Here is a 25,283-nt window from a genome sequence, read left to right as displayed (position 1 = left end):
AACTAATCGCCGAAATAAAACAGGGTGTGGATTGTACCGTTTACTGCACAGTGGATGAGCAGGAGGATTTTTGTCAAATTGCTTGCCATTTACGTAAGAAAATACATCTCGCCTTATAACAGATTTCCATATTAAAATACGGCATTGGGGCGGCTGTGGTTGGGACGGCGTGTGTGACCTGCACTGCAGGCGAGTAGGAGGGGCCGAACGCTCAGTGATGTCACTCACAGTCCGGCGTTGATGATGATGGAGTTGGCCTTGATGGGGAAGCCGAAGATCCTGGCATCTTCAGAGGTGTCTCTGAAGGTGACCTTCTTCCCCTCGGCGTTCTCCTCTGGGAACAGGCAGATCTCTGGAACGCTGTAGTCCTGGGGGAGGCAGGCACGAACGGATCGACTGACTGACTGTCTGACCGATTGACTGATTTGGATTAATTTGACAAACACATACAGTATACAACCAACGTACAGTGACAGTATGCACATTCAAACTGCTGAAGTCATAAACAGACACCCATTGTGGTTCTGAAGGATGGAGAAGGTGGAGTGTGCTGTGTAGACTCATTATGACACTCGGACACTAGAGGGCGTTGCACAATAACATATGATAATGATACGAGCGCTGTAGTATGAACAAGGTAGCCTGTGACCAGGCGATACTGGTGCAGTTTATCTTTTAATCTGTACCCCGTTGGTGACCACTAGTGTTCCAGGAGTCCACACTACTAAGACGTTATAAGCAGAGAGCAGCATCCATCTTGGAACATGCATGACCCTTCAATTAAATCTCGTCAATCAATCAAATGGAATCAATCGGTATTTGAGCTAGGGAGCGTATATTAAATGGACCCTCCTCTTACCCTCACTGCTCTGCGAACCGATCCGATGATGAACCTCTTGGCCGGCTTGGCCTCCGTCTCCTCTCCCTCCTGTCCTGTGTTCTCCTGCTCCTTCTCCCCGTTCTGCTGCTGCTGCTCCTCCTCCTCGGGGGGGCTGAAGGGGCAGGCGAGCTCGATGTCCCCCTCGTCCAGGGCGATCTTTTCCCCTTTGAAGTTAGGCTTCTCATACAGCACCCAGCTAGAGAGAGAGAGGGAGAGAGAGAGACAGAGAGAGAGAGAGAGAGAGAGAGAGAATAAGGGAGATGTTATAGTTAACACAAACAATCACATGTTAAAGTCCAGCTGAAACGGACGTTTGAGATCATCTGACTTCCGGAGTTTGACGTATTTCCGACGCAAACAAGCTATGAGGGTGGGACATTTGATTGAGGGAGGAATTTGATTGGAACATTGACAAGTGGCGGGTTTTAAGAACTTTAGACAGATTCGATAGAAGGATAGTGTTGATTGACGGGTGGATGTCGTGAGATTTTTGGCCTAAAATGTAAGGTACCTGGTCGTAATTTCACGTGACCTACCGTTTTCCAGGAAGTAAGAAATTATATACTTTGATATAAGATTACAACAAAAGTAGAATTTTGTGATTTTTTTGGGCATACATCGTTGAATAGGTGAACACTATGACCAATTATGTGAACCAAAATGGGACATAATTCTTTTTTCATTTCTGTGCGACTTTAAGGGTCGAATCCTAGCATGACACTGACTTTCCATTTCGTTTCATTTCATTATTCAGTCTGGAGCCATTTTCTGAGATGGGCGTTGCCGAAGAGGCAGTCCTCAGCCTTGAGGTTTACAACTAAGCGTAGCTTGAGCCGTTGAGTCCAGCGCATTAGCGAAAGGGTGAGGACATCAGTCAAGGTGAGAGCGAGCCATGTGGTGGCATACAGGAACCAATCAGGCCAGCTCTCTGCTGTAGATGACACACTCTGAAGACGATGTGGTTGTCACTGCTGCTGCTGTCTCAGCAAAATATATGAGTTGTGAGAGCGGATAGCGGTCAATTACGCAAGTGTAATGGTTAATCATGCATCTCCCACCCATGTTCTACAGTATGTCACACGTGCATACACTGTGCCAATGAGAGAGAGAGAGAGAGAGAGAGAGAGAGGCACTGAAGCACAGTTGGCCTGCAGGGCTGGGTGAGTCAGACTAGTTGAGACTGATTCTAATGGTTTTCTAGATCAGTAATTAAGCTCTAGCTACAGAACATATCGGGGGTGGTTATATTACGAACATACTTGGACTGCATGTGCAGTACAGATGTACTTATAACTAGAGCTTAACGTCAGCGTAAATGTGATCTATTTCACCAGCAACATACAGTACAAAGTACGATGAGACAGTCGATGTTGTGACCACAAACTGTTGTGGTGCTGCTATGTTTGGCTGACAAATATACAGCATTGATACAGGGATAAAACAGGGATTTGCAGTGCCATGTGGATTATTCTGGGTTTGTTGAGAGCATAAATATCTGCCTGGCTATGTACCCTGAATCTGAGCCCTCAGGGTGACCATGATGGAGCACTTATACCTGGCCTGGAATATTCCATTACAGGTGTGTGTGTGTGTGTGTGTGTGTGTGTGTGTGTGTGAGAAGAGAGAAAGAGAGAGAGAGAGAGAGAGAGAGAGAGAGAGAGAGAGAGAAATAGAGAGAGGGTGTGTGTTTGAGTGTGTGTGCACATGTGTGACTTAATGCCACGTTGTTTTGAAACAGGGGTTTTAAAGATGCATCCAGAAGGAGGTGTCCAGTTCTCCAGGGTTCTACTGTTCTCTCCAGGGTTCTTCTGATCTCTCCAGGGTTCTAGACTCTTGAGCTATTTGATTAATACACGTCAGATTTTCTGTTGCAATATGTGTGAGATTCACCCCTTTTCTCTTCACCAAATGCCAATAGCATTAAAATATATTTCTGTATATGCACTGTGATGCATCCTATATAGCCAACCTTCTGGTTGATTGGGAACAGTGTTGTGTGGACATCAGACAAGAAAACATGCATAAATCTATTTTTTTTACATAGGCGAAAATTGGAAATTGTGATATTTGTCACATACCTTTATCTGCATTATTCATTACTTTCCACCACTGGGATTTTGGGGGACTTTTGATATATATAATATGTATGACACTAAAACAGTTGAAATAATCTCTGTTGCAATTTTTTCCATATTGACCCCTTTTGACTCACAAAATGCCTGGACTAATATGCATATGGGGATGCATGCAGTTTGGGGTGCACACATGCATGTGTGTGTGTGTGTATGCGTGTGTGTGCGTGTATGTGTGTGCGTGCGTGTGTGCGTGCGTGTATACTAACACTCACCCTCCTCTGACCACCCTGATGGAGATGGTCTCCTGTAGTTGCCAGGGCGTGGCATCGATGACATCACTGCGTACCTCGATCCTCTGGCCGCACATCCCTGGGCGGTCAAAGATGAACATCTGAGGAACAGAACACCGCCATGAGTCAGCCCACAGTGTGCAGGATGAATTCCCACCGGGACAATAAATGTTTCATTCATTCATTCATTCATTCACAGCTGTCAGAACAAAGAGTTGGGAGTGCTGCCACTACCTTTTTTATTTTTTATTGTCGAAGTCAGTATGAAAACGATCCAGTTCTACTTTAGTTACCCAAGGTGGCACAGGAAGGACACGCTAATAAAGTCTATGACCGACACCCACTGTCTGTTTGTCTGTCTCTCTGGACAACATCCAAAGTCAACATCCTGTGATGTAAATCCCCCACCTGCCTCTTGTATAGGAAAGACTTGTTAAAAAAAGATTCTGTACACAACCTGAAGGTTTGGCCAGATGCGTTTCATTACCCAAAAGAATCAAATTAAGCACACATCAGGCTAGTGCCGCTCTACATCACCACAGGGGGCTGGAAGATGAGTGGATCTAACTTTAACGAGTGGACTAAGCTTTGGTAGATATCATAGAATCAGCTCTACTAATGCCTGCCTCTGTGTATCAGACTATGAGACTTCGCGGTTCTCAAAATGGCCGACTGTGCATCGTTTAACCATAGAGGCTTCGGATGCGGTTGTTCTTATTGTCCTCCTGAAGGCTGAAATACTAGTCTGAAGGAGAGCTAAATGCCAAATGGGGCCTCCAGGTGCCAACAGGCTTAGTCAACGCACCCACTGAGAACAAGGCCTTGCCCCAGCATGCAGCAGCAGGCTTGACATTTAGCTTCATCTAACCCCTCATAAACACACACACACACATTCTGAAACATGCAAATATCTGTTGCAGAGTGCTGAATATTACTACATCAATCAGCTGTGAAATACCAAGGTGATCCTTTAGAACTGTGATCATTGAGGCTAGGACAAAAGCCTTGAAGAGCCGTGTCTGCATCTTCTGCCAAAGATGAAACCTGGATGTAGACTGTCAGATATCAAACTAATCCTGAACATCATGTCTTTTATTATCTAGGTTAGTGGTTCCGTAAACATAAGCCCCTTCTCTCTTCAGGCCATACTTGATGGTTCAACTTGTAGGAATAACGTCACCTACTGTATCTATTCAACACTGTCTGGAAAGTAGGTTAAGATTGATGCGCACCACCACATTGTTAATAACCTCCAGGTGCTCTGGAACAACATGGGGTCCTGCCTGAAAAGATGGATAGGGTAGAGTTGTTTTGTGTTGTTTTCGGGTCAGATACTCACCTTTCCTGGGCGGGGGTTAAGCTTCCCATGCTCCTTCTCCTTGGTGAGCTGCACACAGAGAGACAACAGGCGTTTATTTGACAGTTCATACCACTCATAACTGTGCAGTGTTCCACTATTGTCTCTCAACTCCGTCTTTAGGGATTCACCGTTTGGCATAACAAAGTGCACTGTGTCTCTCGGTCAGCTGAAACCATCCCAAACATCTCCCCTAAACGCCATGGAATTACTGATTAACACACAAGACCACGTCCGATTCTCTCTGACCAAACAAATAGCCACACACGATGCAGGAAACGCATCGGCAATGACTAACTACATCAGTTTCAAAACAAGGCACACGCGCGCGCACACACATGCACACACACACACACACACACACACACACACGCTTACCAGTCCCTGCATTTCTTTAAAGTAGAGAAGGAGGCCAACAAAACAACCTCTTAGAGAAGAGAAGGATCAACAAGCCTCCTCCGTCACCTTCTGTACCTGTGGACACCTGTTCACCTCGCCAACATTTCACCACATGTACCCTGATCTTGGCATCTCGCATGCGGTTGGAACGTGTACGCACTTGGGAGTTCAGATGTGGTGAACTGAGTTGTTTTGTGTGTGTGTGTGTGTGCGTGAATGTGCTGGCCACCGGTGTCTCGTGTCTGCTTGGTTCTTTCCTACAGGATGGCCTCTCTAGATCACATTACATTACCATCACAGTAGGGTCAGCCAGCGTTGGAATCTGTTGCTCACGAAATCAATACATCCCCTGTCAATATCAGTTACCAGTCCTCACACTGCATCAACAAACGCTTGTTGTCCACGATGACCTGTTGACGTCCAGGAACAAACGGGCCCCTCGACGTCATTCGGCCTGATCGACACAGAAACACGCCGCTCACATTGTCAGCGGCGATGACTGCAGCAGATTCAGATCCTGTCTTGAAAGAAACCTCTGATATCACCCCCTCGGCCTGTGACCTTTACCAGAGAGAAAGACCCTTCATCTCTGACACAGTAGAGTTAGTGCTGCATTGACTTACAATGCCTCAGTACCTCACAAAGACAGGTAGGAGGGGCTAGGGAGGCCCCCGCTAACCGGACGGGGGCTCGCCAGAAAGAACCGCCCCACTCTCAAATGTCAATGGGAAAACGTCAAAGCCTCAACTTGTTATGGAGCGTTGGATTTGCACGCAACGCCGGCGAGACAAGGCTCCTCCACGCTCAGGAGAAATGATCACAGAACACGGGGCGGGTCTGCACGGTTATTATGTCAAGACATGGAGCAGAGGAGTTCTACTGTACGTCTCACTGTGTGGAGTGTCGAGTGTACCTATTGTATTTTTGGTTTGCTATTCTTCCCTTTGCCTTCAGCACTAGATTATGCTCTTAGCCAGTTGTTTCAGAAAGGAGATGCACTTGTGGGTTCTGGCAAGTAGTAGTACACTGACTTTTCCTACATTAAATGCAATTAGAGTGTAGAGAGTGATATGGCGTGAAGGACGAGATGACAGATCTCTATTGGTTGCTGTTTTGTTGTTGTCTTTAACAAACAACAAACATGGCGACTTCAAAGTCGCCAGCATATGACACAGCACGCACATGCAACGGGCGTATGTAAGCCTACTAACGCCTACGTCATTACCACAGCAACAGATAGGTTGACGATGTCAACAATACACTAATACGATCTGATCCCTTGCAAATAACAGTGTGGACAATCAGTCAGTCCTAAAGATTGTATTCGAGTAACAAATCAAATTTGCCTGCAGACTGAACCCCAACTCAACAGCCCATACCCACAGCTTACACCAGCAGAGCAACATGCACACCTGTGGGCCGCACTGAGGTGGAAATACCAGACCTGAAGTATGGTCATGCAGAGCTGCACTACAATAGATGATCATGCTGCACTATCCTGCGCCGTCTGGAGACACCGGCGGAAGCCTCCTCTGATTGATTGATTGATTTGATTTGATTGATTGATTTTTATGATTGATTGATTGATTTTTATTTATTTTTAAGACAGGGACAAGGTACAGTAGCGGAAGCCTCCTCTGAGGTGATTTAGTGGGTGTTACTGCGGTAATTATCTGTCTGTACAAAGGACAGTGATCTGGCTGTAAATTACACTATATGCCATCTTAAAGAGAGCGTCTGGCTTGATTTACTGTACTGTATATGTTGCCAGGAAATTGTGTTCCCACTTGTAAATAGTGTTGTTTGTGCTTTTTTAATGCCCTTGTGTACCTTTATGTCTTTTACTGTATTTGATTGTGTTGGGTGTCTAATGTTTTTATGTGCTACAACAGAGGAATATCCCTATTGGGGATTAATGAAGTATTCTTTCTTTCTTTCTGTCGCTGCAGCGGCCCAGGGAGGGAGGGGGGAAGGCAGGCAGGGGCAGAGGGAGGCAACCCCAGGATAGGAACATGTCGTCCCAGCACCGGGCGTCCGTGCCCCTCAGCGCCGTGCACAGACACGAAACAGGGAGACAGAGAAGAGAAGAGGAGAAACACTACCTCCCTCCTCTCTCCATTCATCCCTCGCTGCAGCGGGCCAGGGCGCACAACTCGGCCCAGTCCCAAGGCGGTGCGTGGGTAAATGCAGGAGCAACTCTGGGTAAATACTGAACAAAGAGGTGCGGTTCTGGAGGGCAGGACTGGACAGGCCGGAGGCGGCGCCGGCCGGTGCTCTGGGACTCCCCGTGCCTTCGGGCCCATAAATCACACCTTTCCGAAAGATCACACTGGTAACACATTACTTTACTGAATCATTCAGTCATCTGCCTGCCTGTTTGTATCCTGTCAGAACTAATAGTCCAGGTGTGGCTCTGTCTCCTCTCTCCTTTCCTCTGTTGTTTTTATAAAGCTGAATAGTGCTATTCAGCGTTCTGAGCAGGCTGGCGGGCTGGGGCAGGCCAGCGGTTCAGTAAATGGATCTCGGAGCACGTTGTTCTGTATTGCTCTCGCTGGGATGGGAGGAGGCCAGGCTGAGGCCTCCTGGGTGGCAGAATTCCCCAGAAACCATTGGAACTTCATGCTGCTTTCACATTGGGCGTGTCAGAAGTATTTTTTTCTTCCTCTCTCTCTCTCTTTTCCCTCTCTATCTCTCTCAGTCTCTCTCTATTCCCCCTTTCTCTCTCTCCCAATCTCTCTCTTTCCCTCTCCCTCTCTCTCCCCCTCCCTCTCTATCTCACTTGACACATGGGAAGCAGGAGGAGGCTGTGAAACGGTGAAACAAACTATCCCAGTAAAACACCAGGCGACACCCAACACATGATAGCAGATCAGCTCCCTCCTCCCTCCTCCTCCTCCTCCTCCTCCTCCTCCTCCCTACTCTGCTTTCCCTGCCAGCCCAGCCCTACCCCGGTGACTTGGCAGCTCCTAACTGGCTGCGGAGCTGCTATAACGGAGCCACAGCCTGGAAGGGTCAACAGCAGTCTCAGTGTCACTCTGAAACCCGAGCCCAGGACTAGCAGTGGCCCGGGGGCGGAGACGGCAGCGCTAATAGATATCCGCTGCTCCAAAACAAACACAGTCATACAAGGACAGTAAAACACACACACACACACACACACACACACACACACGAACACACAAACTGTGCAAACACATGGGAGGCGGTGAGCCACCCAGACGGTACCATCCAGTACAGACTCTCACTCCAGCCATTACACAATGCACGGTCTCCATGAAACAAAGGATGGTCAGTGTGTGTATTTAGCATGGGAGAGCTGCTGCCAACATCGCCTTGTATGGAATGCTTCAGCGCTAAAAGATAATTGTCTATCGGCATAACGACAGGTGTTCAGCACGGCCAGCTGTCCGCACCTACAACCGCATGACTGATGAAGATGCCCTGTCATTACATCTCCTATTTCCCCTGGGTGGTGTACAGTCGGTGTTGTGGTTGGATTTTATATGGAGTGAGCAGCGTAGGTAAACCGCAGGGACAAGTCGCAATGCCTGTACGTCAGAAACCATTAACTGGTGTGTGGTGTTGTGCGTGCGTGCGTGTGTCTGTGCGTGTGTGTGTTTGTGTGTGTATATGTGCGTGCGTACTGCGTACTTATGCATGTGAGCGTGTATAGGTATGAAAAGCCTGGCTCAACAGGACAAATAAAAACAAATGAACCATGCAGGGGAATAATGCTTATCCACAAACACACACACCTTGACACCACGGAAATCAAACCACACACACACACACACACACACACACACTTTGTTATCTGTTTCTACGTTCATTTTATGATGTCACCTCCTGTCTCCTTATCTTAGCAGGACCATATCATGTTTTGTATAGAGCGCACGGTGCATCATCCCACACAGAGAGCACAGAGAAGCGGAGCTGGCTATGTGAGTGGAGAGAGCAGACATTGTATACACACCCAGAGGTAATCTATACAGCCCTGTGTTTATTGTATTCTATCGCCTTGGAGCCAGCTAGCTCTACATGCAGGGGTGAAAATGAACTTTTTGGCTCACGGTGAGTCACCTGCCAAGGGGACTGTAGATGGAAAAATCTACCGGCCAAGTATATATTTTTTCAGATAGCCTTCCGAAATCTAGTCGCCAATTGGAAATTTTACCTGCATTTGGCCGGTGGCAGGTGTTCATTTTCAGCCCTGTCTACATGGCTCTCTCACCTGCCTCTGTGCACTGGAGAGGGGGGTTGAGATTCTCATTCAGCCCAGGTCAGGAAAATCCCTAAACGTCTTTGAGAGACTTCAGTTTTTCTCACGTGAAAATCGCCACATTACAGTATCTCTGACTGACATAATGACCTATCCTGTCAACAATACCGCTGGGTATCCCTGACGCTCCCATCTGTCTTTCCATGGCTACCAGTACTGTGCAACGCAATTAACACATAACACCTATCTAAAAACGTCCATAATAACTACTCAAAAAATGTCAACATACAGCTCCATATGTAATCCCGTATAAACTCTGTAGACCCCATGTTAGAGAGACTCAGTACTCACATAGGCGTCAGGGAAGGCTCTGTACTTGGGCTGGGTCCTCTCAGGCTCAGGTTCAGGGGTCAAGTAGGAGCCCCCGTGGACACTGTTGAACATGGGGGTCCTTCCCCCCTCCCCTCCTCCTCCTCCTCCAACAGACCCCTCGGTACTGAAGCTCCTCTGTAGCCCAGGGGATCCCTGGGGGGTCCCACCACCCCCAACTCCCCCCATACTGCCACCCAGGGCCATTCCCTGGTTCTGGTTCTGATTGTGGAACTGGAACTGGAACTGGTTCTGCATCTGGTTCTGGTTCTGGTTGTGGAACTGGCTCTGGAAATGGTTTTGGTTCTGGACCAGGTTCTGGTTGAACCTGGAGGAGTAGGCCTCGGAGGAGAAGGGTCGCTGCGGGTCGTTGGACCCGGTGGGGCTGAGCAGGTGGGAGGAGGGGCTGTAGCCCGGGTCGCCATGGCCGGAGGTGGCGGAGGAGAGGTGCTGGAAGGACGGAGGTCTGCTCAAACGAGAGCCGGCATCTGTGGACCCCGTGAGGGAGGAGGAGCAGGAGGGAGAGGGGGACATGAGGAAGGAGAACCGATCTAAGCGCGAGGCTGCGGACGGGTCCGGCCCATTGCCGGTTCCCAGTCCGTTCCCGTTGGCGCCGCCGGCGGGGGGGGCGGAGCTGAGGCGGTCGTGCGGCAGCCCGATGTCCGGCAGCGAGCTGGTTCGGAACAGCGAGCGCTGGGCCGCCGCGGGGCTCCCCCTGCCGTTCTCCAGGGGCTGGTCGGCGGACCCCGAGAGGTAGCTGGCGAAGAGGAAGCTGTTGTCCAGGCGGGAGGCGGAGGAGCCCGGGATCTGGGGGCTGCCCGCGCCGCCTCCCCCATTGAGCAGGGGAGAGGGGGAGCTCTCGGGGGAGGAGTCGCAGCCCAGGGAGCTCCTCCTCATGACGATGCTGCTGATGGCCGAGGCCCGGAGAGGGAGGCCCGCGCCCCGGGTCCTGTCGCCGGCCTGGCCCTGCTCCTGCTGGTCGCGCTGCTGCTGGATCTTCATCATCTCCAGGGGCGAAGGCATGTCCTTGGGCGTGCTCCACTTGATCCCCAGGTCAACCGGCCGCCCGTTGGGGGCCTCTGCGGGAGCCCCGGGGGCAGGGGTGGAGCATACGGTGGGGGCGGAGCTGGGGGCGTCCTCTCTGATGGGCGGCAGGGAGGAGAAGAGGGAGGGAGGTGCCCCTCGCATGCTCCGGGGCCTCTGGGGGCGCTCCATGCTCTTCAGGGTGTCGACCAGGTTGTCCATGTCGCGCTGGTGGGGGGAGCCGGGGTTGGGGGTCCCCAGGGCGACGGGGGAGGCGGGGTCGGGGTTGAGCTCCACGCGCGTGGCCTTGAACACTCCGGAGAATGGCGGCGCGTCACTGTCCTCGGGGGGGAAGCCAGAGATTGACGGCGGCTGCGAGTCCCAGCCTGGCTTGATCCTCCTCTCCGTCTCTCCGTCGACTGACTCTCCCTGGCACTCCGTCTCCTCTGCAGGTGCAGCAGGCTCCGCCCAGTCCCTCCCACTCCTCCCCTCCCCCCCTCCTCCTGCTTCACTCCCCCGGCTCGGCTGAACTTCGCTCCCGTCGCTTGGCAGGCCAGCGTTGCCGTGGAAACTGGGCGTGTCCTGGGGGAGGAGGGGGGAGGGGGAGGAGGTCAGGTGTCGTGTGTACAGGACGGAGAGCAGGGAGGAGAGGGAGCCAGTGCTGCCGTCAGACAGGAAGTCAGACTTCACCCCCGCAGGCTCGGCGGGGGGGCGGACCCAGTCATACCGCTGCCTCCACCTCTCCGTGGACGGCGGTCCCGGGTCAGTTCTACTGGGCTCGGTCGCCGTCCACAGCCCACTGTGGCCCGCCGAGTCTGATCCCAGATCAGCCGGGTCTGTCTCAGACTCCAGGGACACTTTGTGGAAGCGCTGTTTTGTGTCGACTGGTGACCCCTCGGGAGAGGAGGCGGGTCTTGTGGTGAGCGTGGTGCTCAGGGTCCCAGAGCTCATCTCAACGTCTGACTTCAGGTCAGCTCCTATCTGCTGAGTCCCTGAACCAGGGTGTTCTAAAGCTGGACTGGGATCAGCTGTGGCATTCAGAGACCTGAGAGACAGAGAAGAGGACACTGACATTAATGATGTTTAGGGACAGAATCACAGTAGGAGCAGTTTTGGTCAAGACTGACTGTGTAAATTACTGAGGTGAACTATGAGCAGACTTGAGCGCGCATGCAAACACACACACACACACACACACACACACACACACACACACACATAAAAAAGTGTACAAATTCTATAGAGGCTATATATTTTACACTATTAAAACAACCGAGAGAGAGAGACAGACAGAAAGAGAGAGAGAGAGAGAGAGAGAGAGAGAGAGACAGAGAGAGACAGAGAGAGAGAGAGAGAGAGAGAGAGAGAGTGAGAGAGAGAGAGACAAAGACAGAGAACCTAAAACTCCATTACATCCATACATGTCAACAGATAATATATTTCTCCATGCTCACACATTACAGCAGAGTTGTTTTAACCAGAGCTGAGTGGGTGTACAGTGTAGGATCTATAGAGCAGTGTGTCTACAATGTCCACAATGTACTGGAACACTGCTAACATGGCTCCAGTGACAAACTCGCTGAGTCAAAGTTTACTTTGTGTAAACAGTTTCCAAATTATGCTATGCCCCACCCTTCTTCCTTTGACTCTGCCTTTCTGGAGTCTGACATTTCATAAATATCAGTCTACTGTATCACTGAATCACATGACAGTGAGCAGGGTCAGTGTAATGCGGCCATATCGTCATAAAAGCCACCGAAAGTCAACTATCATCACCAATCATCAACAGCCATGATCCTTTGAAAAGAAAGCAACATAGCCCCACCATGTTTGAGTCCCAGTAATCTTCCATCCATGAATCATCCATGACCTTTAAATGGATGATTTGGCTCCTGGCCTTCCCACTTATTACAGTTAATGTAGGCGGTTGAAAGGAGCAGAAGATGAGAAGCGTATGAAATCCAACAATACGACTGTGACTGTGATTCACTACTAGCATTAAACCACTGAGTTATTAGACCCCAAACCTGTTGGGTAGAAACCTGAGTTCCCAGACAATTGACATGGAAACATACTGTATCAATGGCAGTCACATTCCTCATAGGCTCATAGGTCAGAGCTGGGTAATTACCGTTTTAAAAGTGCACAATGATTATGGTGGCAGTTGACCAGTAACAGTAGTTGCAAGACCATATCCATCAACCATATATACAGTCTATACAATAGAAATATATATATATATATATGTTATATATATATATATATGTTATTACCTCCGCGACAGCGCAGGGCGAGAGGTAATGTTTTCGGTGGCGTGCGTGTGTTTGTGCATGTGTGTGTGTGTTTGTCTGTTAGCAGGATTACGCAAAAACGACTTGACCGATTTTCACGAAACTCTGTGGAAGGGTGTAGCATGGTCCAACATAGAACCCATTAAATTTTGGAGCAGATCTAAAGCACGGATCAGGTCCATGGGTGGCCCAAACATGGCCGGCCATTCACCTCCATTCACCTCCATTCATTTTTTGAACCAGGGTTACGGAAAAACTACCTGACCGATTTTCAAGAAACTCAGTGGAGGGGTGTAGCATGGGACAAATTCCTACATTTTGGAGCGGAGCCGACTCACGGGTCAGGTCTACGGGCCGCCCAAACACAGCCAGACTGGCCATTCACTTCCATACATTTTTTGGACTATGATTATGCAAAAACTATTGAACCGATTTTTATGAAACTCGGTGGAATGGTGTATCATGGGTCACGTTAGAACCCATACAATTTTGGAGAACATCCAAATAATGGGCCGGATCCATAAATTAAAACAAAACTTAGAACGAAGCCAGCTCCCTGAGTGGGGGTGCTAGAGACACAGAGTGCACCACATTGCCCCCCGCTGGCTGTGCCCAAGGGGGGCGCGACAGAGCCGGCCAAATACAGCCACCCATTCACCTCCAGTCATTTTTACCACGAGCTGCCCAAACACGGCCCGGACGGCCTTTCACCTCCATTCATTTGGACTAGGATTACGCAACAATTACCAGACTGCTTTTCATGAAACTCGGTGGAGGGGTGTAGCATGGGCCAATATAGAACCATTTAAATTTTGGCAAGCACAGAGCCACAAAATACATTCAGGGGCAGAGGTCTGTGCTCTCTGAGCACCATTTCTAGTTATATTATTCTATATTAGATATTTTAGAATGAACCTAGACAGTATACACTGTATCTTGGCTAAGGACTTTAAGATGTTACAGTTGGAGAGCAACTATCAAAGTAATTATATTCCAGTTTATCTGTTCAGGCATGCAAAGATCACCGTCACGGCTCTGCTGGGACACAAGAAAGCTTTGAGTTCTTCATGTCCAATCCAGCTGCTGCTGCTACTACCACCATTACTACTACTACTACTACTACTACTAATAATAATAATAATAATAATACTATTACTACTACTACTACTACTAATAATAATAATAATAATACTAATAATAATAATTTACTACTACTACTACTACTACTACTAAACTTACCACTACTATTACTACTACTACTAAATGTAGTAATACTACTAGTAACTACTATTACTACTACTACTACTACTACTACTACTAGGCTACTGCTGCCTACTTATACCATCTTCTGAAAGATCACACAGATCAGTTGGATGGATCAGGCTATATGTCTGTCACCCATAACGATTAGAAAAGGATCAACAGTAAATGAATGAGAAAATTATATATTGGATGTGTTTCCCATGTACTGTGTTTGGATGGAGGCACCAAGGTGTCTAAATGGATTGTCAGATACAGTATGCCCTGCTTGGTCGTCAACCACAGTACGATCATTTGTGAAGAAAACCCAAAAATATGAAGGCTTTTAATTTTGTGTCGAACTGTCATTAATAGTCTCCCCATGTAAGTAAAGCAACAACCTGTGTTTGTCTTCAAACTTCAACTGAAGATCAGCTACCTTCATCCCTCTCCTGAACTCCACCCTTTGACATGTGGCTGCAGCTACTCTCATACCAGATAATCACTAGGCAGAAATGGTAATCACTTGACAGTGAACGGCGAACGCACAGGATTTCACATCCTACTCCTTTTTTTCCCTGTCTTCTCTCTCAGGTTCTCTGCTCCTCTTCCATTCCATCCCTGGTTCCAGTGGGTCCTGTTAGCTCTGCTAGGCTGAGCGCCACGCCTGTTCCCCAGGGCCCTCCACACAGGGCTTAGCAGACACATACCCATACCTCCCATCTCTGCTCCAACATGCACATTTAAATGTCAAACCATCACACAAAACACACGCCTAATGTACATGCTCTCACACACACACCTATGCATACTCTCTCTCTCTCTCTCTCTCTCAATGTGAGAGCATTGGTGAATGCCAGAATCTTTCTAGAAATGCTATAAGTGGAATTTAAGAAGAAATGCTTCCTAAGAAATTCTTAACTTCTGAAGCCCAATGCACGTTGATGCTGCAGGACTAAGACTAACCCCCATATACATTAATGTTTGATTGCAACATACATTATCCACCGCAAACTTTCTTTAGCCCTACCAGGGCCGTGCTTAATCCAGAGAAGCTGTGTGATTTTGGTGTGGTCTGATATTTCTCAAAGTTTCATCAAACACACACTTACTCCAAAGTCATTGATATTTTCATTTGAAGAACAATCACAGCTACATTTATATGCCATCAATCGTTTGATCACTTTTAAATAGATCTACAAACACATTATAAAGAGTAATTATTTGTGCCGCCACAAATGTTGTAATAACACACTAACTACAGCAACAGATAGTTTTGTCAATATGAAAGTTGTTCCTCAAGGGGTTTTAAAGGCTGTGCCAAAATCTAGCGCCATCCAAATGCATCTCCAATGGCATGTTAGTGAAATTTGAACTCATAGAATTTAGACGCCTATTCACTACCTACACAGTGGTTGTGAAACGGCCTCAGAACAACAGCTCTCATCTGCCGCTGCTTCAACATTCCGCATCAGTCTCGCCTTTCTCACAGCGTCCAGCTCTGAAGAGCCTGTAAACAATCCACCCCCGACGACGAGTGACGCCGCGACGTCTCCTGACAGGCCGAAGAACAAACCAGAACCGTCGCCCCGTCCAATCAGATCGTCCGCCATAGCATGAGAAAGAAACTCCCCCTTCTCTCTCCAATTCCAGTAGCTCGCCTGTCAGAGAGACTCCAAGTTCATGTCAGATCAGATCAAACAGTTCATTCATACATCTTGGTGGAGCTGTACGATGTTCGTACTGCGTGCTGCCCACAGTAACCATGTCAGACACCAGGCTGTGAAGGAACGGGCTGTGCTGTACATCCTGGGCCCTATTTGATGAACCAGGCCAAGCAGCTGTGAGGCACGAGGTGAAGATCATTAGACGGAATTCCTCACACCCATACATCAACGATACATCAACGACAGTGTCAGCACCCCACTGCATGTCTTTGTGTTTATGCATTGGTATTAAAAGGCATGTTGAAACTCTTGGACACCCACATACCCCAGAGCCGGCGCTGCCCTGATGGAAACACCACTGGACTAGGACTTTCTCTGGTCCTACCAGTACCTGGACCTACCAGTACTATTACAGGGGTGGCGCATGCACTTGGCATACAAGGCAATTGCCTAGGGCGGCGAGGCACTAGGGGCACACAAATCCCCCCTCCCCGCTCAACAAATCTTCCAACAATCGGAATTGTCCGCTAGCTCCCCGCCCCCCCCCCCCCGCTCAACGACTTGTCGGGGGCACATTGGCCACCCTAGGCAAAATAACGACAATCGCCTTCCGCCGGGCCTGGCTACTTATTGTCATTGTATGAGGTGTTGTCATTTCACGCATTCCCTGATGATGGACAGGGAGGGTGGGGATGGTGACAAATGGTTGTAAACACTGACAATTTAGACGTGTGGTAGTGGTTTGAGTCGGAAAGATCAATGGTCATGACTGTTGCCGTGGTGATGGTGGTGACAACAAAGATCGTATCACGACAACTCTGTAGACAAACATGACAGGGGTGGATGGACAACCAGTCATAAACACTGAGAATTTGAACTTTTAATGGCTTGAGTGGAAAAAGTTAAACTAAGCACTGGAAGGTGTTAACAGGAATGTGTGTATGTGGCTTTTCGGGTTTTTCCCCTGTGTATTTAAAGTGCAGCTCTCGCCACTCCACTCATGCAGGTAGCCAATTACTGTGTGTGTGTGTGTGTGTGTTTGTCTGTCTGTGTGACAGAGAGAGAGACAAGCGCATTGTGTTGCCTCTGTGTATGAAATGCACTATACAAAAAGTTTGATTTGATTTGAGAGAGAGAGAGAGAAAGAGAGAGAGAGAGAGAGAGAGAGAGTGTTACCTCACAGGTGAAGATGATCTGTATCTTATTCATCTTTCACTAAGCATCAGTATGGCTGTCCATCAGAGCTCCACTCCCAGGGGAGGGGGCTAGTGCCTGGCAGGTTCCAAAGAGAATGTTTTGTACTGAAGATATTCAAGGCTCATCCGAATAAAGCTGACGTTACCAAAATGTTTGTACAAAACTGTGTTGATCATTGCTGAATTCATGCCAATTTCATACTTCAAACCTATTACAATGGTTTTGAAAGATGACCAATGATGGTTTTGAAAGATGGCATATCTTACAAATGACAAAAGGCAAAAGAGTTGTGCGCACATCCAACCTTAGAAGGCCAGGTGCTGATTTTTCCCGGTCCACTTTATTGAAAATATACGCAACGTTCGAAACGTTCTTCCGGAAGTTGCCTGATGAAGGGTCGAAACGTTGCGTATATTTTCAATATCTTACAAATGAAATTATGTCAGCCATCACACCTTGGCAACACAGACAGACAGACAGACAGAGAGACGACAGAGAAGAGCTACCCGGTGAGAACGTCTCCATCGCCACCTTGTGGGCTTGAAAGGACACAGCGAGAATGGCAGTTAAAGTACAAACTGTCATGACAGTGCTGTGTGTTCCTTCCCACAGATCTGGAGAGAGACAGAATCTTCTCTGTGGCTACTGGACGAATGGACTCACAAGCAGTGTGATTAGGCAGTGTGGAAATCACATACTATCATCTAAAAGAAAGGGTGGGGTTTACAGCAGCACAGATAAGACGTAATTATAGATGCTTTGTTGATCAATGGGGATAACATTCACTGTCCTGCTATGAAAGCTGGGAGCGTCGGAGGCAAGTTAGTTATGTGTTGAAATCAATGTTGAATCACTGTTAACAAATGAATGCATTCAGATTACTGCACAGACACACATTCCATTCTATTCTATGTCCACTGTGTGTTAGGTCAGACAGTTAAACAGGTACGCCCAAAATTCAGTGGTTTCTCTAGGTGTGTTTTAAGAGATGATACTGTATACATTTTTCAGCTGGTGCTAACACCGGTAAACACAAACAGAAGCCTTGACTCACCACTGGACCATGAGTCAAGTTCTTCAGCCCTGGCTCCACACAGAATGCCCATCTTTCGTCGCAGGCTCAAAACTCATCTCTTCAAGAAGTACTACAACAATCCTCCCTCTTAAGCACCTATTGTGTATTTTAGATTGCTATTCTTGCACTTTGCCTTCAACACGAGATTATGCTCTTAGTCACTTGTTTTAGAAAAAAGATGCACTTGTGAGTTGTAGCAAGTAGTAGTACATTGGCTTTTCCTACGTTAAATGCAATTCAGTCGAGATCACTTTTGGCAAAATTGACCCATTATTAGCATGCATTTATAAAAACATAGCATATGAAATTTTGGCGGTGTGCTCTGTTCGGGGGGCCCCCCTGCTTTCCACAGATGTGGAAATCGCGTTAGCAGGGGGAGGCAATCTAGTTTTGGGTGTTCCCCCCCTCTGGGCCGCTTGGCCCAGAGAGCCAGAAGGGGGAACGGCATCTAGCCCCCTGCCTCTATGACGATCAGAGTGGGCCGCGATTGGGAAGACGCTCGGAGGTAACTCAGCCCACTAAGACCGTCAAAGAGAGCTACAGGAGGACTGCTGTACATTATAGTCCCCGGCCTCCACGGGCCAACGCTTCGTGGAGTCCAAAGGAGATACAGCCTAGTGTCTCTGCCTCCATGGTGACCGGAGGGACCGCTGGATGGCCATCCGGAGATGTTTCGGCCCACGGTCACCACGGAGAGCCACAGAGACCAGCTAGTGTCTACCCTGGCTTCCACTAGCCCACGCATAGTGGAATACCGGAAGAATGCAGCAATACCCCGGACAGAGAGCAACGATGACAACAGAGATGACATCGACATACGCAGGTGGAGCAGGGGAGGAGGCGGGGCGAGAATGCAAATGCACAACCAGCAGTAATGGCAGAGTGGACGCCAGAGCAGAGAATGCGGAAGCAGCGAGCATGCAAGACTTCATTTATTGTTAGTCACTTTGGATAAAAGCGTCAAATGACTGTAATGTAATGTAATGTAGAATGCCAGCAGCCAAACCCAATGACAGCTTGATTTACTTCCTCAGAATTACTGTTTAGGATTGTTCCATCGCTGTCATAGTACCGGGTAAACTCCATCACCTAATATATTTGGCAATATCATGCTAATTGCACTGTGCCCAGATCAGAGAGGTAGACATGTGTGGAGGTATGTGGCCTGATGGATGAGGTCACATAACCACACATACCAGGTCAACACAACCAATCTGGGGACTTTTCATCTGCAGTCTCAGTTCTCCGGAAGCACCTGGTTTCACCATCTAACACGGCTTTGTCAGATCAGGTGACTGGACAATGCATGACTCGTTTAGGGAGAAACAAGCCACAATGCCAGCAGAGAGAGAATGTGGGGTGTTGACAAAGGAACGTTGTTGAATGAGAAGCGTGAATCCCAAGACGACACACAAGACACAAGATAACTATGCCAGGTCAGATGGAAAATTAATACTTGTGAATATGTTATTAACACCCAAACAAACACGCACACACGCCCACACGCCCACGCGCCCACACACACACACACACACACACACACACACACACACACACACACACACACACCACACACCACACACCACACACCACACACACACACACACACACACACACACACACACACACCACAGCATAACTGGTACTGTATATTTAGTAATGTAGGGACTGTGGCATTATATTACATCAGCAATCAGTGCATTCTCAGTGAACAGCGTTCCAAGCGACTAGCAGAGAGGGAGAGGATAAACATGTAAACTTTCACGTCCTCTCCGACGCCAACTGGACACCACTGATAGACAATACAGCATAAACATGACACCAAAACCGAGACTACCACCTGTTGCTGCTATTGTATAATCTCTTTCAGATATGAAGATGAGATTTTTTTTTTTAAATGACTACCTCTTTCACAAGCATAAAACTCTATCTCTGATGTCCATCTCTGACACCTTTAAGTCAGATAAAATTACAGAGAAATCGAATGAAATTAAATCACTTACTCTCCGGGATGGCTGAGGAGTGCTGCAGCTTGACGTTCCTCTCTCTCGACGGTGGGTGTGTGTGTGTCTGCTAGTGACAGCTTAACTACCACTTCCTCTGGAACCTCCCTCTGCCCGCTGGCTCTCTCAGTGATGGCATGTGCCCACGCTCTACTCGCTTGCCTGGCGTGCTCCTCCTCAGTAGGGTTTGCGTTGGATTCTAACGTGCGTGTGAGTGGGCTCGACGCTAATTCTGCGCGTTGGGCGAGCGTGTCTGTAGCGGTCTCCTCTCTCTCCGCGGGCGACGCCGGGCGACCGCGGACAGTCTCTCTGACCGCGTCGGGCGTGTGTGCGTCCTCGCTATCTGCGTGCGTGACAGGGGAGTCTAGCCTATCTGTGTGTGTGCTGCGCCCAGTGGTCCTTGCGCCTGCTGTCCCTACGTTAGCGGCGTGTGTGTCTGTGCCGGGAGTGTGCTGGTCTAAGGGAATCTCGCTGTCCGCGGTGTGTGTGGGTGTGTCTTCTCCCAGCGTGTCCCCAGAGGCTGTGTGTATCTGCTCAACGCCCATGGACTGACGCTCCTCCCCCTCTATTGATGGCTCCTGGCCTGGGGGCTGTGTGTGTGTGTCGGGGCGGGCCGCTGTTCCCAGGTGAGTGTGTCTGAAGGTGTGTGTACGGGCGCTCCAGTTTCCCTCCTCCTCCTCCTCGTCCTCCTCCCCATGCTGCCCAGAGGAGGGCGGGACCCACTCACATTCCATGAACCCCCGCACCCGTTGAGCCGGCAGAACCGGTACGGCCTCCTCCTCCTCCTCCTCTCCCTCTTTCACCGGTGACCATTCTTCTGTCGCCCCCGCCTCCGTCGGCCTCCCCGCGTCGCCGTCTCTGGGGAACGCGTCGCCCCCCCGCTCCTCCCCTCCGTCCCCGACCTCCTCCTCTCTGTCCCCGACCTCCTCCCCTCCGTCCCCGACCTCCTCCTCTCCGCGGCCGCCCCGGCCGTCGAGCATCCCTTTACCCCCCGTTTGCGCCTGTCTGTACTCCATCTTCTCCGCCTCCTTTCCCTCCTCTCCTTCCCCTCTTTCGTCCAGTGGGCGCGACGCCTCCTCCCCTCTTTCCACCTCTTCTTCTCTCTCTCCCGCCGTCTCCTCCATCACCGCCGCTTCCATCTCTCCGCCTCTCCCAGCGGCGGCGATTGGAGCCTCGTGTTGACCACTCTCGGCCGCCAGCGTCTCGACCGTGGCCTCGCCGCCGCCAGCGTCCGTAATCTCCGCCGCATCTCCGCCGCGCTCCGCGGCCGTGGTCTCAACCACATGACAACCGTTCTCTGTTGCCGTGATCTCAACCGCGTCTCGACCGCTCCCAGCGGTCGTCGTCTCGGCCTCTGGTGGGGTGACGGGCTCCACGGGATGACCGGCGGGGTGTGAGGGAAGAGCGAGTCCAGAGGGAACCACGGAGGTGGCCCCGGAGCCGACGACCAGACGAGGGAGGGTCAGGTCATCTGTGTCGTCTGGCTCAGAGGAACGCGAGGTGATGTCGAGGGGGGTAAAGACGTAAACCCCGTCTGGAAACAAAATGGGCTCAGGGGCCGTTCGCTGGACCGGCCGGTCTGAGTCGCCGTCAACTACGCGGGCCGGTTCGCCCAAATCGGGCTCGGACACGTTGTCGTCAAGCCCAGCGACAGAGACGTCATCGTCGATACGAGAGGTGTCGGTTTCTGGTTCAGACACGCTGCCGGCGTCTAGAGGGACGGGCATGCCGGGGGTTGAGGCGTCGGCGGCGTTAGGCGCGTGCGGTTCGTGGAGGTCAGGTGTGTAAGCGGAAGTGACAGAAGAGCTGGTGAGACCCTCGGGGGGCAGTGAGCCATACAGTGAGGCGTGCGGGGAGGCGGGGGAGGCAGTGGCGGCGTCTCTGGCAGTAGGGTCGGCGTCCGTGTTCGAGACCGCAGAGTCGGTGGCGTCCATTTCAGCGCCAGATGTAGCGACGCCACCGTCCTCGTCTTCAGCGAGCTGGATGGCGGTTTGAGGCTGCCGATCGGCTGGTTCGGTTGCGAACGAGCTGATTGGTCCGTGTGTTTCGGTTGCGACCGAGCTGATTGATTCGTGTGTTTCGGTTACAAAAGACCTGGTTGGTTCCTCTGTTTCAGTGACAACAGAGCTGATTGGTGGGTCAATGTTGAGGACAGGGACAGAGTAGGACTCAGAGACGCTCACAGCAGGGACAGCAACGTCACTGGTGGAGGAGGAGATGGCGCTAAGAACAGAGTTGTCATCGGTGGAGACGGAGGTGAGAGTTACAGGGACAGCGACACCATTGGTGGAGGAGGAGGCTGCATTGGGAACAGAGTTGTCACTGATTGAGGAGGAGGTGTCGGTTTCAGGCTGACCAATGGAGAAGGTAGCGTGAGAGGCTTCAGTGACAGAGCGGTCAGTTTTGTTTGGGGAGATCTCCCTAACAGGGAGGACAGGGTCAGGTGAGACGCTGCTCACAGAGCCGTTCACAGGGCCGAAGCTTTGGAAAGGAGGAGGAGCAAAAGCTGTTCCTATCTCCGCGCCGTTCGCTGTCGTCGGAGGTGGGCTAGGCGGGAAGTTGGGCGGGGTCGGAATGAAAGGTGGGTCTGTGTCCACAGAGGTGGCGTTGGTCCAGACCGCGGAGGCATAGGGGTTGTAGGTGGCATGGTCTGAGTTGTCCTGATCATCATCCTGGCTTTCTTCCTCTTCCTGGCCGGGGACTGAGACTATAGGCTCCTCCCACTGAAGCTCAGGCACAGTGGCTGTAGGAGCTAGTCCCGTCGCTCCAGCCAAATCAGGACTGTCAATCAGGAGCTCCAGGGACTGTGATTGGTTGGGAGGCATGGGACGAGTTGCAGGGGTGATGAACGTGCCGGAGTCTGGTTCAGGATGAGACATAGCAAACCTCACCTGTCTGCTCTGCTCCAACTCCCATGTGCTGAGGTCCTTCCCGTCCTCCTCACCCTCTTGAGCTTGGACCTCGGGGCTATGAAGGCCCATGATGCTTTTGGAGAGATCTTCATCCCTGTTCTTCTTCTTCTTCTTCTTCAGGCCGAAGGTAAACGTTCCAAACTTCCTGGGCTTCCGGAGGTCCAGCTCTGAGTAGCTGAGGTCCTTGATCTGCGAGAGAGAGAGAGAGAGAGAGAGAGAGAGAGAGAGAGAGAGAGAGAGGAGAAAAAATGAGATTAAAAGGAGATTAAAATGTCCTTTAAAATCCTCTCCCCAATGGTCCCCAACCTTCACATGTTTTTGTCACATTTAGTCTCAGCCCCTGGTCCACCGGAATTGTGCTAGACTCACAGTGACACACAGGCATGTCAGGCATGTCTAGAGCAGGGGGACATGTCACTGTGTTTGCTCTGGGGTGTACAGTACATCCATCTACACTTCAGTGAGCCACCCTGCCTTCATTCCTAGCAACTCACAGCACTAGACTCCACCCTAAAGGCTTGGGCAACACAGCAGTGTGTCTGTGTGTGTGTGTGTGTGTGTGTGTGTGTGCGCGTGTGTGTGTGTGTGTGTGTGTGTGTGTGTGTGTGTGTAAACTACTGTAGTGTATTTCGAATCAGAACAGTCTTTCAATCTAAACCCCAACGCACAAACCAAAACACATCCCTCGGGTCACATGGGAGTTGAATAGTGGAGCAGATGCCAGCGAACAAGAGCAACATTGATATAATTGCCTCCTAGGATTACACTGAGGAATGAAGTGTGATCTCTAATAGCTGGACGGATAAGAGCTGACGGCCAAGTTAGGTTACGGTGCTGCAGGTGAACCTGGAAGACCATAGAGAGAGGGACGGTGGTCATGCCATCCGTCAGATATTCATCTGGGAATGTCTCTCTTTGAAGAAGACGGGAGTGTCAAAGACACACGAATAGCTCAGACATAAATAGGAATCTAGGAGGATGTTATGAATGCGATAACTTGCTTCAGGCTCACACACACACGCACGCACGCACACACACACAAAGACACACAGTAATTGTGTAGGACAATACTTCGCACTGTTCCTAGCTCCAAACTTCCAGTTGCAAAATCCAAAATTAACATTCCACAGCAGAGCCCAGTGCTTTTGCAGAGCGATTTCCAGGAACCGACACCGTGTGACCCAACGTACGGATCGGAGACAAAGACGGGTTCTGCAATGATGCCACAACGTGACGCGGTGCGTTACATGTCAGTATAACGGTAGTACTCTCATCTGCGTTGTGTTTGTGGTTCGTTTGACCCATGTTAAGGGATTGTCCAGGGCGGGACGCGATCCTGCAACCTTGCGCTTGCAAGTCGGATGTGCTAACATCTATAACGAGATAACAATTTCTATCGGCAGGGTCGTTAGCACATCCTTTATACTAGGGGAGTGAGTTTTACCAACTACTCGCTACCACTACCTCGAAGGACTACACTCAGTCCATGAAGGTTTATGAGGACTCAATACACTTACAATTCTCTCAGTTACATCAGTGCAGGCTGTCATCACGGCAACGGAGGCTTTCAAAGGCAGCCTGGTTGCCACGGGCTCCAGAGGGGATGTGATGACACTGGACTGAGACAGAACAGAGTCGACACCCCTAATCACCTCTCAACTGCTTTCTAATAGTGCCCACACACTCTTCGGCAGAGAGACGTTACAAACGCGCTCATGTAGCATGCAAGCTCATCGATCAGATTATTCACACACCCCACATAGAGGCACTTCATGCCTCTGTGCATGTCCGCACACAGAAACTTGAAGATGCATGCACATGCACAAAGCGTACGGCAAGCACGCGCTCGCATGCACAAACAACGCTGGTGATCTAATCAAAGAACTGGACAATCAGGACACTGGCGCCCTCTGCTGACAAGATTGGAGAAGGAGTGATTGTGTTCTGCCACTACTTATGCTATTGCTCCCTCTAGCGTCGAGTGTGTGTGGGCGTGTATGTGTGTGTGTGTGTGTGTGTGTGTGTGTGTGTCTACCTGTATGTGACAGTACACTGAGAAAGTGCCAGAGGGACAGGAGGGGTTTGCAGACTTCTATAAGAGAGGAATGTAATTACTGCTAGACCGTTAGCTACTGTAGTTCGATCCCACACTCTCACTGTTAGGCTGGAGATCCACCTGGTCTCTAACGCTATCAGGCCCGGAGGAGGATGCCTGCTCCAACAAGCAAGGGACCTCTGGAGAATCCCCCCGAGGGAATCACAGGCTCAATACAGAGTGTAGGGCGAA

General features: G+C 49.9%; 1 protein-coding gene across 1 annotated transcript in view; it reads right to left on the bottom strand.

Annotated features, from left to right (window-relative positions):
• crybg2 (crystallin beta-gamma domain containing 2) overlaps positions 1 to 23,390 on the bottom strand; it is a gene marked incomplete at its 5' end in the record, with an annotated part of 29,699 nt that extends 6,309 nt beyond the window's left edge. Inside the window, 9 exons of the mRNA XM_084455555.1 lie at positions 229 to 368; positions 860 to 1,076; positions 3,228 to 3,346; positions 4,585 to 4,632; positions 9,572 to 11,194; positions 11,303 to 11,640; positions 20,737 to 20,782; positions 21,029 to 23,185; positions 23,322 to 23,390. Of these exons, the coding sequence (XP_084311681.1) occupies positions 229 to 368; positions 860 to 1,076; positions 3,228 to 3,346; positions 4,585 to 4,632; positions 9,572 to 11,194; positions 11,303 to 11,640; positions 20,737 to 20,782; positions 21,029 to 23,185; positions 23,322 to 23,390 (4,757 nt within the window). The remainder of the gene's footprint in view (positions 1 to 228; positions 369 to 859; positions 1,077 to 3,227; positions 3,347 to 4,584; positions 4,633 to 9,571; positions 11,195 to 11,302; positions 11,641 to 20,736; positions 20,783 to 21,028; positions 23,186 to 23,321) is intronic.
• Positions 23,391 to 25,283: the final 1,893 nt, after the last annotated feature.

The sequence above is a fragment of the Borostomias antarcticus genome, assembly GCF_949987555.1.
Source record: "Borostomias antarcticus genome assembly, chromosome: 21".
NCBI lineage: Eukaryota > Metazoa > Chordata > Actinopteri > Stomiiformes > Stomiidae > Borostomias > Borostomias antarcticus.
This window is presented reverse-complemented; position numbering and strand designations above follow the sequence as displayed.